The sequence below is a fragment of the Alnus glutinosa genome, chromosome 3 (genome assembly GCF_958979055.1).
Source record: "Alnus glutinosa chromosome 3, dhAlnGlut1.1, whole genome shotgun sequence".
In the NCBI taxonomy this organism is placed as follows: domain Eukaryota; kingdom Viridiplantae; phylum Streptophyta; class Magnoliopsida; order Fagales; family Betulaceae; genus Alnus; species Alnus glutinosa.
Window position 1 is genome coordinate 37024327 of NC_084888.1, and position 13697 is coordinate 37038023.

The window sequence follows — 13697 nt, forward strand, 5'->3', positions numbered from 1 at the left end:
AGGGTGAGCGCGCTTGCTTTAAAGGTTAAAACTGTGGGAAAAGATGGACACCGCCTCGTTCAGTGTTCTTGACTAGTCGAAATAGAGGAGTCTGGAGCTTTGTTCTGAATATCATCTCTATAAATGGTGGATGAGGGCGGTGCTGTCTTTTGCGTATTTATATTTTTGAGAGAGAGAGACGATTGCTGCGCAGTGAAGAAAACGAAAGGATTCGTGCATATGGGTTTGGGAATTTGGAATCATTAACTTGGCTTATAATACTATTTTTTCTTCCATCTTCAGTCAGATAAACGTTTCGCTTTTGGAAAAACCCTAGTTAGTGAATTTTTTTTACTTTAGACTTGGATTTATCTCTCGCTTTTGAGGATATTTAGACAAATTTTGGCTAAAATTCTTAAAAACTTTCTTTTATCAAGCTCTTTACTCATTTTTTATTATAATTCTTGTCAAATTTATACTATATATATTTGGAGAAACAATCTTCTCTCTATCTCATTTTTATAAATTTTTATATTCATTTTCCATATATTTCTCTCTCATTCCTCACAAACTTGAATATACCAAATCAATAAAAAAAATTATATATTTTTTTTAAGTAGAAAAATATTTAATGAGTTTGATTAGTGGTATACTTGAAAAGTGGCAAGTTAATTTTAACTAAAATTTGACTAAATTATAAAAAGCTCACTAAAGATGCTGAACCTTGGCCAATGGGCAACATTTTGTGTATCCTAGCTAGATTCCCAGTTAAAAAATTACAATTTTAATGAATTCGTTTGGTTTAACTTTTAAGAGAAATGATAAACCAGTTAGAGTCCTTCTGGAGTCCTTCTATACTAATATGACACATTGTTTTTAATAAAAAAAAAAATACAGCTTGATTTTTCTCTCTATGCAAATCTATGAAAGGTCAAACAAGTGACGAAACTCCTATAAAACGAAAAAAAAAAAAAAAAAAAAAAAAAAAAAAAAAAAAAAAAGACCCTATGATATCTCATTATCACCGTGTGAAGAAAGGAGTGTATACTTGATTTTAAGGATTTGTTTCTCTTTTAATGGGAAGCTCTTCAGGTGGTTCCTTGAAGGATATTTGTCACAAAACATCTTTGTGACTTTATGATTATTGCCATGTAGTGCAGTGATAGAGTGGGCTTATGGTAATTATGAGTAATGTTTGAACAAAATTTTTTTATCTTCTTTTTACCCTTTTAAAGTTTATGTAACTTTTAAAATTATTATTGGATGAAAATTCAATAGGGATTCATTCAAAAGTCTATAGTAATTTTAAAAGTTACATCTACTTTTGGAGGATAAAAAGATGAGAAAAAAATGGTTCTTAGCATTACTTCGTGATTATTTATATGTACACCAGGTTTTATCTACGATTTTTACTTGAAAAAAATGTTTTTACTCATGATTTTAATTGAACTTTGTACCACAGAAAAAATTATTAATAAAGGTTAAAAAGATTTGGTATACAAATCTGACAACTTAAGTCTTAAGCTTTGGAATAGGGATAAACAAGAAGGTTCCAAAAATAAATTTCAAATTAATGACTCAGAACAAGTTGGGATTAATAAAAGAATAAAACTACTAAATAGTAATTAGTCACAAAATTCTGCTATTAATTAATACGACAAAGCAAACTCTATCGGATGCAAAAAGATCGAGTAATAAGAAACCACATTTTTTCTTTTTTTAATCTCATAACTATTTCACAATATGGACGTGACAATTTTAACTAAGGGCCGGTATACAAGCAGTTGTTGTTGGCGGTTATAGCGCCTAACCGTCAACCACAACCACCTTATGCGGTTATTAATTTTCGTAACTGCAACCGCTTCGCTTTAATTAGGTGATTAATGGTTATTAAAACTGATAACTGCATCATATAATTGCTTTTTAGAAATGGACATTTTGGGCCTATTTTTGTGTTTTAGACATTTATTGAGCCTCTTCTTATGGCCTATTTTATATAATTTTGAGCATTTTTCTAAATAATTAGAAGACTTCAAAATGTAAGAAAACTGAAGAATATTATTATTATTATTATTTTGATGAATATAGATCAATTTTATTAAAGTCAAAATGAAAACCCTATATCAAACGCACCAAAAAGACTTTGTTTTATACATTATCATTATTATTATTATTATATATAAAAGATAAGCGGATAGTGGTTATTAACCGCCATCGACTACTCCTAAAACCGATAATCCCTCTGCCATAGGTGGTCAGCGATTTTTTCCAACTGCCTATAAAAAGCGGTTATGCGGTTAGCGATTATTAGGCAGTAATAATTGCCAACTAGGGCTGTGCAGGACCCGCCCCGTAGAACACCGGATTTATTGTTTTTTATTTTTTGGTGGTTTCGAGTCCAAATTTGGTATACCCGGGCGGGCGGGTTGGGGTTTTTAAAAACCCCAGGAATCCACCCTGCCTTGCAATATTAAGAACCAAAAAAACCTACCCCCTGCGCCGCTAACTCTCTTCTTCCCTTCTTTTTTTTTCTTTCTCTAGAACTCTCTTATACTCTTCTCTTATTTCTTTCTCTAGGTTCTTTGTCTCTCTTCTTCCCCCCTCTTCTTTCTTTCTAGTTTCTTCCCCTCTCTTCCTCGAGTTCTTTCCCTTCCTTGGTTATGCACCGATTAAGCCCACCCCATCAATCTCCAGAGCTGTCGAGTTGAGTTGAGTTGAGTCAGATCTCCTCCGTCTCTCTGCCCTTGCAACCATGATCTCTCTCTCTCTCTCTCTCACTGGTTTTATTTCTGCAGGCTTTCAATCACATGAATGGTGGATGCAACAAGCACGGCTGTGAGCCTCCAAGTCTCCAACTGCGGCAAATGCTGCCCCAAGGCCAAGGTATTTCTTTCAATTTGTAAATATTTTGGTATAGTGGCTACAATTTGGTTTCTTGTGGTGCCTGTTTGAGTAGAGAGTCATGTTTCTAGCCGTCTTGCTTCTTGGTATTGAAGCAATTCCCCTCTCAATTTTTTCACTCGCCCCGCACAACCAGCACCCCTACTGCCAGCATGTACACCCCTAGTTTTAACCAACATTTATATAATTCGTTGTTAAAAAAAATTAAAAAAGAAAAAAAAGTCAAATTCAATAGATGGTTGGGACCGCTACTTCATCATTGTGGAATAGTTGTGGGATAAAAATGTAATTTTTAATATTATTCAATACAGAAATGGACATGATAGTTTTGACAAAATTCGATCTCCATGATATTTACATAAAAATCTTACCGTGTTTAATTAGTGTTGAATAAAAGGATTAGTTTATTCCATATTAACACTTAAGTATAGTGTAAGGTGGTTAGGATGAAAATACCTTATTATTAGGGTGCCTAATTAATTTAATAAATTGTGAACAGCTAGCTTTTATGATGCGACTTATACCTGTCCGCAAAAAAGATGATAATCACATTTAGCTTATAATAATTCTACAAGACTGTAATACCAAAAGTTTGGACGCTTATCATGAACTCATTTAGCTTAAACAGATCGACGTCGTTAACTTAATTTCTTTGCTCGGCATGTAATTAAACCGGCTCTCAACGTGCTTCTCCCTGTGGAGGGAGGACCCTACAATCAGAAACCAGAGAATCATATCAAGGAGGAACAATAAATATAGTAGTTTATCGAAAAACGGCCGATGCAGCCGGTTCAAGGATATATTTATTGTAATGGATACGTGTCGACTTCTTATTGGGTGTGACATGACTGACTAACGAAATTTGTTAACTTGATGGATGTAAAACGTGTTTAGGGACTGATTATAGTTTACCACTATGACTTTCCATGAATTTTTTGAACAACAGAGAGTTATTTGTAATTTAGGTCAATCCCAAAGATCAATGGTGTAGTTATCCCGAATATTAATTAGATAATTAATTTTATCAATTTCGATTAAATTTTTAAAATAAGTGGTAATTTAACATGCATTAATCTTGAATTATAATGTTGATTATAAAAGTTTTATAATTTGGACTGGACATTAAAAATTACTTCGTAAATTAATTAGGATAAATAAGTACTATAATGAACTTTCAAGGCCTCTATCTGTCTTCCAAAATGCTTAGCATATATAGAATACGTTGGATCGATATGTATAGCATAAGTACTTGTCAGCAGTCAGCACTTCGAAGCAACTGCGCGCAAACTTCATCAGAATTAAATAATTTCTCAGGGAGGATATGAATATTTGCCATATTAGTTTTATTATATTTTACCCCTCTTTTTTTTTTTTTGTATTGGGTTGGTGATCGTTTATGCCTCCAGATCATCGCCAATACCAAGATGAGAATGCACTATGCAGCCCTGCTTCGGTTGAAATTGAAACACATGTCTTATAACACAATATTCAAGAAACACGTGTTTCAATTTCAACTAATGACTAGAATTGAATCCAAGCTTGTTCCGGAAACTATATATCTATAGATTATGTGTCAAGAAGATTTTTTTTTTTTTTTTTTTTGCACATAACTTATGTAGTAGAAAAGTGTTTATGGCACATAATCTATGTGGCAGGCCAGGAAACTTTCCTGCCAAATAAGTTTCGTGTTAAAAAATGCATTTTTTTGACTAAGAGTGCCGTAACTCAAGTCTAATATCAGGAAGTAGAAGTCAGGAAGGGTTTATTGACTTTTAATACCTACTTCCCAACTCAAAATAAACGTCAAAAAGAATGGAATTTTTTGTAGTAGTGATATATATATATATATATATATATATATATATGATGCTACCCCTCTCTAACTTCAGTCTGCTATATATTCTTCTTCTTTGTGAGTCGAAAGGATTAGGCAGGCAGAGAAGGGCCAGTAATCTAAAAAGAAGAAGAAAGTCTTCGTTCTCTCAATTCCATGGCCGAGTAGTGCATGTCCATAAAGGGACACAAAAAGCCCCCCCCCCCCCCCCCCCCCCCTCCTCCCCCTCAGAAAATTGTATATATTTATTGCGTGAAAACGATTCGAACGTGCATGAAAGGATCCTAGAATTGCCTCCGAAGTTGGAAACATGGGCTAGATTGGATCATATCTCTATAATATTAATGAAATGGTAGATTCTTATTTTTAAGTGTTGAAATGCTTGAAAATTTTCACCTATGAAAAATGTCATTATTAAAGAGTGAGTCATGTTTTTATTGGGCATGATGTCATGGCAATTAAATGTATTCCGTTAAGTTAATGGATAGAAATTGACTTAAAAGAATAAGTTATTATTATTGCCTACTACATAGACATCTGAATTAATTTTTATACCACTATTTTTGGCTAACAATATCAATTTATTTTACATTAAAAAAAAAATGTAGGTAAACCCATTTTCATCTTCAATCTTACGAGGCCCTTGCATGCAAGCGGAAAACCTGCCACGTGGAAAACGAGCACAACAAAGCAAGGACAGCGGGACAAGAATTATTGGTTTTGCTTCGCATGAAAGACCCGCTACCTTCGTTGTCGGAAAAAAGGCACTCAGGCCACGTTATTTGCAAAGAAATTTTTTACGCCCTATGTTTTTTAATCATTATGAAGCTATGAAGGGGCAAATGTTTTTCGCTCAATGAGCAAGATTCTTTTTAAATTTTATTTATTCTTTTAAATGTAAAATGAATTTTAAATAATCATCTCTCGTAACAGATTCTTTTGGTATTTTTTAAATCAAAAAAAAGTTAAGAGACTTTCCTTATTTTTATTTAATTTTTTTTTCTCTCTCCTTCGATCCTTCTCATAACATTGATTTATAAGAATATTTAAATAGTATAAGAAAATGATAAAAAAAAAAAAAAAAAAAAAAAAAACTATTATAAAGTATATTTATTATTTGAGTTGGGAAGAAAGGAAGCTTGGTGTGAATTAAAGAAATTTCTTCCAATCAAATGAAAAGAGATTTTTTTTATTTTTTTTTGTCCTCCTCCTCTCCCACCTACCTTTAGGTTACATCTCGTCATCTCATTCTAATAATTAAGCAGCAAACGGTCCTGGTGAGAGGAAAGCTTGTTTAACGGATTGCATGAAGAGCTGACGCGTCTTCGTAGTAGAGGAAACACAGAAATTGTCTGGAGCTGCTAGCATGTGGTGCCAGGCAGCCAGGCAGTGCCTCGGAACTCACAAAGGCAGCCAGTAAAAGGCACAAGTTGGAGAATGACCCGGCCCCCACCCCCACAAAGAGAGAGAGAGAGGGAGAATTTATGCGATGATGCTGCTACCTCTCTGCAGTATAGTATTAATTCGGCGACGTTTTGCTCTTCTTTGTCTCCGATTTTAGAATTAATAAATAGTAGTATTGGTTGGATTTCTAAGGTTGGAGGGGAGCTGTTCCTGTTCCTGTTCTTGTTCCAATCAGAGACGTAACCTCCCAAGATCCAAATTAATCAGTGAACAATCTCTTATTTAGCGAAATTGGCTGTGTTACAGTATATTTTTACTGACAAATATTAAAACTTACATTTTTATTTTATTTTTATCTAATTTTATTCACATATGAGCAATGCCACATCAATAAAATTAGATAAAATCATAAAAGTTTGATTAAATTTTGGTGCTCAACATTACTCTTTTATTATTACTACTAGATGATCCGTTGATCATTTTTACAAAGCTTCTTAATCGGCTTTTGGAGTCAGAATGAGAGTTTGTAAGTAAGATAGTTATACGTACGTGTAGAACTCTGCTAAGAGCCATAACTATAATTTTTGTTATAAGTTCTTTACAAATTAAGGTAATAATCTATTTGACACTTACTACGTTAGTTATTAAATAATTAAATTTACCTGCCAAATTTTATTACTTAATTTTTTTCTATGTTATATCACGTGGCATCACATGAATTTTGTAAAAAAAATTGTATTACTTCAAGTATTTTATCGGTACAAGTAAAGTTATTCAAGGATGGTGTGTGGTACAAATGATATATATTAATTAAAGAACATATTTCTTTTTCATTCCATTTATAAAAAATTATAATAAAAATTAATCAAGTAATCTAAACATTTTTCTTTTACGATGCCGGCAAGTCCAAATATGTTATGGGCCATGAAATAGGTAATTAAGCTCATACATATATCAAATATGCAAATTTATATATCCAGCTAGATGTGGTGTGTTTTGACCAAAGGGCCCAAACCTATAAGAGAGGGGCTGGCTCCCTGTTTGTCCAGTATCTTCGTCACCTTATTCAGGATGTTAAGCCTATATGAGCCCAAATTACCCAAAGATTTATAACTTAAAATTGCCTTCAGTTTTGTTAATGCTCGAAATTACACTTTTATTTTAAGCTCATGCTAAAAAAAATAATCTGATAAATAATTGGTACTATCATATCAGCAAGGTGAAATAGTGGTTAGATAAAATTATGTTTTTTAGTATTATTCTCGCAAGAAAGGCTTGGTGAGTGGTTTCGGCCAAAGAATAATGCTAAAAACTAGACTTTTATCCCACTATGTTGAGGTGAAAGTGCCAATCAACCATTGGGTTAGCCACTTTTTTCAAATTGACAATGTTAAATAAAAAGAGATAAAAGTGTTATTTCTAGCATTAACCTTCTGCCACCAAAATTTAAAGCTTGGTTAGTGGTTACTGATCTTTTCTATGCCTAGCGTGTCGTGGTGGCATGTATAGTTTTTAACGCATGGGAGGGATTCTGGTTTCTCGCATCGATGGCAAGTAGGGTCGGCTCGATATATTTTGGAGCCTAAGGTGAGAATTTTAAACGAGACATTTTTTCGTGGGCTCCACTCTTTTCATTGGTTTTCTTGTAGTCCACATCCTTTTAGTTGAGTTCTTAAGTAGGAGAGAAAATGTACTTTTTTTTTTGTTGGTATTAAATGTTGTGTTCTTGTACCTCTAACTATTTATTTTTCTATTGAAGTTAAAGAGTCTTCAAATAAAAGATTATGCTTCTTTTATTTTTTTCAAAATCATTCCAGATTATGGGCTTTTTTATTTTTATTTTTCTTTTATTTGGAGATAGTAACGACGTAAAAGATTATGGGCTTTTTACTTTTTGGTTTTGAGATTTATGGTGCGTTTGGGTATCGAATATTTCGAATATGAATAATATTCTGAATCTGATCACGGATTTCAAGGCAATGAAAATGTGTTTGGATGTTGAATATAATTTTAGATTCTTTTGAATATGTGTTTGGGTGTTGAATTTGAAAGATTGGAAAAAGGTGTTTTATAATAGTATAAAGTGATTGGAAATGATTGGATTGTATGAAAAGTTGTGTATAATGATTGGTATGGTAAAAAATAATAATAAAAAATATATGATGGGTTTTAAAAAAGTGTTTTATAATAGTATAAAATGATTGGAAATGATTGGATTGTATGAAAAGTTGTGTATAATGATTGGTATGGTAAAGAATAATAATAATAAATATATGATGGGTTTATTCAAACTATTCAAACTTTATTCAAGTGACCCATGGGTTTTATTCAACTTGGATCCGGGTATGGGTTTTTGAATAAAAACTCGATTCGAATATTGAATATTATTACGAACCAAACGCACCATTAATATCACAAGTCAGTTTTGGTGATTCTAACAAGAAAAAGGAAAAAGAAAATTAGAAAAAAAAAAAAAAAAGTGCACGCATCCACATACTAGTTTTGATCAAAGGAGAGAGCAAGACTAGCTTTAATTACTAGGAGAAATTCTAAAAATATAATATATTATATTTGATATCTAGCAAATAAAACTAGACTTTAATAAGATATCAAAAAGAAACTTTAGACGTCTATTGTGATTTAATTAATTTGTTTTACGCCTATAGAATTATTTATACTTATTATATGTGTAATTGTAAGCCTAAGAAAACAAAGAAATTTTCACTGTTTTGTGTGATTTGAACGGGTGGTTGTTAGGACTTAGGTCTGTAGGGCAAATGGACAGGTAGGGTTCATTGTCCCCCACCTTTAGGTTGCGCATTCGAAGTTTTGTAAACTTTGGGTAGACTAATAACCGGGGATTTTCATTCGAAACAATACAATGCTCAAGATGAGGCAGTTTTTCTTGAGAGCAAACCATGCGATTTTATCCCTGCTGCAGTGGTGGACCCAGCCTTCTGAATATGTACTTAAATTGAAAAAAAAAATAAAAAATTAAGGGGGCAAAACTAAAAAAATAAAAAAAATTAAGAATAAAATTTGAGAAAAAATGTTGGGGCTTAGGGAGGCCCAGGCCCCCCCCAATGTAGGTCCACCCTTGCCCTGCCGTGTCAGGACCCTCCTACACTACCATTGTATTTAGACTATTAGGTGATTTTGAGTTTCTTGAAGAATGATGATGCGTATCTTGAACTGCCGTGTCAGGACCCTCCTATACTACCATTGTATTTAGACTATCAGGTGATTTTGAGTTTCTTGAAGAATGATGATGCATATCTTGAAGAACCTAACAAAATATTTAGGTTTTAAACAAGATAGGCTCAGGATGATGCATATCTTGAAGAACCTAACAAAATATCCAGGTTTTTAAACAAAATGGAAATAAAGAGTGAGAGAGAAGGAAATAGAGAATCATTAAGTGAATGACATGAGTTGAAGAATTGAAGAGAGAGAGAGAAGGAAATATTAGTTGATCGGACATCAAACTCCAGACTGATGAAGCCTACAAGAAAGGAAAGAGATCAAGCAACAAAGGACCTGTTGCTTGTTGGGGAAGAAAAATGAATTTGAGAGAGCTGATTGGGAGAAAATTGTGGGCACCTAGCAAGTGAGCCTTTCTTTCCATTTTATGAAGTGCTTTCCCACGTTGTTATTGGAGGGGGAGGGATTTAAGAATAACCAAATTGATTCTTTACACCCCATTCTTCGTGCCCGAGAATATTGATACGTTAGGATTATATGTGGCCTGGCTGCAATATTGTGCAAGTACGTGTAGTGTTCTTGAGCCTGGTAGCTACTAGCTAGGCTTACTTTCTTAAGCTTGACCGGACCTGAACTACTTGAGGCGGGTTTTATGGGGCTTCTCTAGCTGGGGCCAAATTAAAGGGGCCTAAACCTCAGGGGCATTGTCTTTGGGTAGATATCATAATATAACATTTTTATTTCAATGATCGATGTCATCGATCGACCTTTTAAAAATCAATAAAAACAAATAAATCAAATGCATTTTCTTGACAATGTCTGTGTAGTTGTTAATAAGGAAGAGCATTTGGGCAAGTAATAAACTTTTCCTACTCATGAAACACATGAATTGATCATGTTGCTAGCTAGCTCACTGCTTAATGTCTAGGCAATGCACCGACGATGCTTTTGGCATCAATTAAAAAAAAGCCAAGATGCTCTTGAACATTGTACTTAGCCAAGGCCAGACCTAATCAAATAACCAAGTTGTTGAAAGAAAATAATAAACAAGGATAGATTATAAGCTAAACTAAGCGCAAGAGGTATTCACGATATTGAAGGGTCACGTACTAAAAAGCGCAAAATTTGGGGGTGACCACCACGTTCCCTGAAAAGCAGATAAAAGCTCATGGAAATAATGGAATGGAACTGCTGCTTCCCTTGGACTAGACTTGGGGAATCAATTTACATTAAAGAAAAAAAAGTCAAACGAATCACTGAAGTCAACGGGGGGAGTTACAATCCAGTGCTCCTCACGAGTATGGACTCCTTGCTAAATAATTGTAGTTGTCAACGGCACTTGTGGGAACCGCCACCATCACCTTCACGGCGTCCCTCTGATCAAAGACTGGCAAAAGCAAGCAGTATCTATCACAACAAATGGGTCCCACGTGATTTGGCTCTCCCATGCCGAAGTCAACCTTTTCTAACCCTAGCCTTGACCATTGCGACACGATGAGAACGCCCACTGAGTCCGGACACGTCGATGAATGACTCACCGATTCCACCACGCTCTTTACGTATTCGTTGTCCACTCTCTCTTTGGAGCTTCTAACCAACGCTGAGGCATATCCCAAGCCCTTTTCAACGAGATCTTTAACGCTCGTTTGCGCGCACGCTAGTACAAACGCGTTGCCATAGTACCCGCTCGGTAGACTCGGCTTGACTCGGTCACGAAAATTGACACTGAAAAGGAGCTTCAAAACTTGGTTGGAAGGTAAGTTTAGTGCTCTAGCCCAGCTCCTCCAGATGTGTGCTGAAAGAACCTCGAATGACGTGTACGATGACTCAGTACTAATGGGCGGATTCGTGGAAGTAGCTAGATTCTTGAGCTGGCTGAGATGTCTTTGATCGAAGGTGATTGAAGTAGGGGCGAGTCTCTCGTTGGAGAAGCGAGTCAAGAATCCGCAGATGTCAGGGACTCGGTTGAACTCGGGGTGAGTCACTGAGTTACTGCATGGAAGCCCTACGGGTAATGGGTCGAGAAGGTGACGTTCCCAGACTGGTTTCGGCTCGGTGACTACTCCGCGTCTCCCAGAAGCCAACTCAGCGAACGAGTTGAGAAACTCAGCGCTACCAATTCCATCACAGAGACAATGGTTAATTCCAACACCCACCGCCGCTGCTCCGTCCTTCAGCCACGTCAGCTGCACCACAAGAGGCGGGGCCCCTTTGAGAACGTCGGCCACGTGGAGGGAAAGTAGCTTTCTCCACTGGGTCACATATTTTGGAGCCCTCTCGAAATCGGTAATTGAGTATCTGTCAGAAGCGGCTTCAATGAACAACGCACCCTGGGCTCGACACACTACCTCAAGACACGAACCGTCAGGCTTAGCCCTGACTCTTCCGGCTAAAGGGTAGTACGGCACCAAGGCTTTCGCGAGCGCGGCCTTAACACAAGCCGTGGTCGCACCATGGTCCAAACCAGGGCGAGCCCTGTAGACGAAGAGATACTCGATGGTGAAGCGAAGGAAGAGCTGGGAGTCAATAGCTGAGAGAGTGAGAACACGCGCTGGAGTTGGCTCGCAGGGAGCGACCATAACAGCCTCCTTGACATGAACAGAGGTTCCCATTTTCTGGTTTAGTTTGAGTATGAAAGCAAAACTCTCGGTGTTTGTTTGGAGTACTTGTGTAGTGGGCTATATGTGGATGGAGGCATGGAGGGGAGGGGTTTGGGATCCCTTATTAAGGCAGACATTATTTTTCCCAACCAAAGGACAAGGAAAAAAATTTGGGGAGTCACACACAATCAACTAATATTATTGTAATTTGTAAACGACCCCATGTGTATCTTTTCTCTTTCTAACTGTGAAAGATTTGTGCCAAGATTCTCCGGGCATTGCTTTATGGAAAAATTAATATCAAAACAAAGATATTAACAGCTTGGCATAGCTTTCTGTCTGTTCGGCGGAGTGATAGACATCACTTTCTCACTCTAAAACTTTTCTTTCCTTTTCTTTTCAACAAGCTGTGTTCCTTTCTGATTTCAATTTTTGCGTGGTGTTGTTCATGTGTGATTTTTTTAAGCAAGGACTTGATGGACGTGCAGGCTGATACCTGTCTAGCTAGTCCATTGTCTGCGGTATCTTTCAAAAAGCGCGTCCTGTATAACTTGTATTATATATGAAACCTGGTTGTGTGCATCAAGATGATGAGAACCTTTTTGGGTGGGGTTTCATTTTTCGTTGATTTTCTTTTAGACATTTTTGGGTATCGTGACAACAAAGCAATAAACTAAAAAGAATGGTTATTGGGAGGGCCGAACCTCCTCATTTGGTTTTAGGGTCTCCTTAAACTGATTATTGGTTGATCGAACCGTCTTTTGATCACCTAAAAATCGTCCCAATTATTAATTAACCTTCTTTTCTTTTTCTTTTTTCACGATTTGAGGCGTACATTTTAAATGAACGGTGATATATATTAATTGCATCGAATCTCAATCCGTATATGAAACATGGAGGCGTGCATCAAGATGATGAGAGTCTTTTGGGGTGGGGTCTAGAGACTAGAGACTAGCTCGGAAGCAATTTCAGAAATCATTTTTCGTTGATTATTAGGACATTTGATGGACCCGAACGTGAAAATAATTGATTTGGAACAGTCCTTTAGGAAAATGCTCGGATGATACCATGTGCAAATGAGCCAAGATGTCAACAGGTCTCTCAGATGGACCCTCATCTGCCTAGTTTAACAAATAGTTGCTTTAAAAAAATTTCAGAATTGAAAGTATTTAAATAAGAAAATAATAGGTCCTAAGAAAATTGGTTCTTAGTCCAAATAGTTTATTGTTATAATTAATCATTAAAATTATTTGGTTTCAACGGCCACGAGATTTGGATAATCTTATGGCAGCCCAACTCCTTCCTTAATTAAGCTCTATACACGTCTCCAGAATTGACTAAATTAAGGAGTATGATTACAACTCTGTTCATGGGAATAAAGCCCGAATGAAAATTTATTTCATATATAACCAACGCTATGAGGTAGCATGTCATGTCCTGATAATGAAGGTTCCTTTGATCGAGAATGATAACGGATGGATAATTCTCGTGATCGTAAAAATGAAAAATGAAAAGGTTGTCTATTCGAAACTCCAACTTTATATGAAATTTTTATTTATTTATTTTTTAACCTTGCTCCATAGGAGTAAGTCGAAAATATTGAGAAACATAACCATCTTAATTGAGAACCCTTATTTGATTGGTATAGGCCATGCCCCTCCCCCCTCAATTTCATAAAAAAAAAAAACAAAAAATTTGGTAAAAAATAAAAATTTAGCCTACTAGCGCTCTTACAAACAATTTTTTTTTACCCTTGACCCCAATTTATAAGAACTTTT

The 13697-nt window shown here is 35.6% G+C and overlaps 1 protein-coding gene across 1 annotated transcript; it reads right to left on the reverse strand.

Annotated features, from left to right (window-relative positions):
- Positions 1 to 10329: 10329 nt before the first annotated feature.
- LOC133864577 (alcohol acyltransferase 9) lies at positions 10330 to 12094 on the reverse strand. Its single transcript, XM_062300958.1, has one exon. The coding sequence runs from the start codon at positions 11929 to 11931 to the stop codon at positions 10612 to 10614; it is 1320 nt and encodes a 439-aa protein (XP_062156942.1). The 5' UTR covers positions 11932 to 12094; the 3' UTR covers positions 10330 to 10611.
- Between the last annotated feature and the right edge of the window lie 1603 nt (positions 12095 to 13697).

What these genes read in the sequence shown, in the direction of transcription:
- LOC133864577 (XM_062300958.1), bottom strand. Translation starts at nt 11,931, where the DNA reads ATGGGAACCTCTGTTCATGTCAAGGAGGCTGTTATGGTCGCTCCCTGC.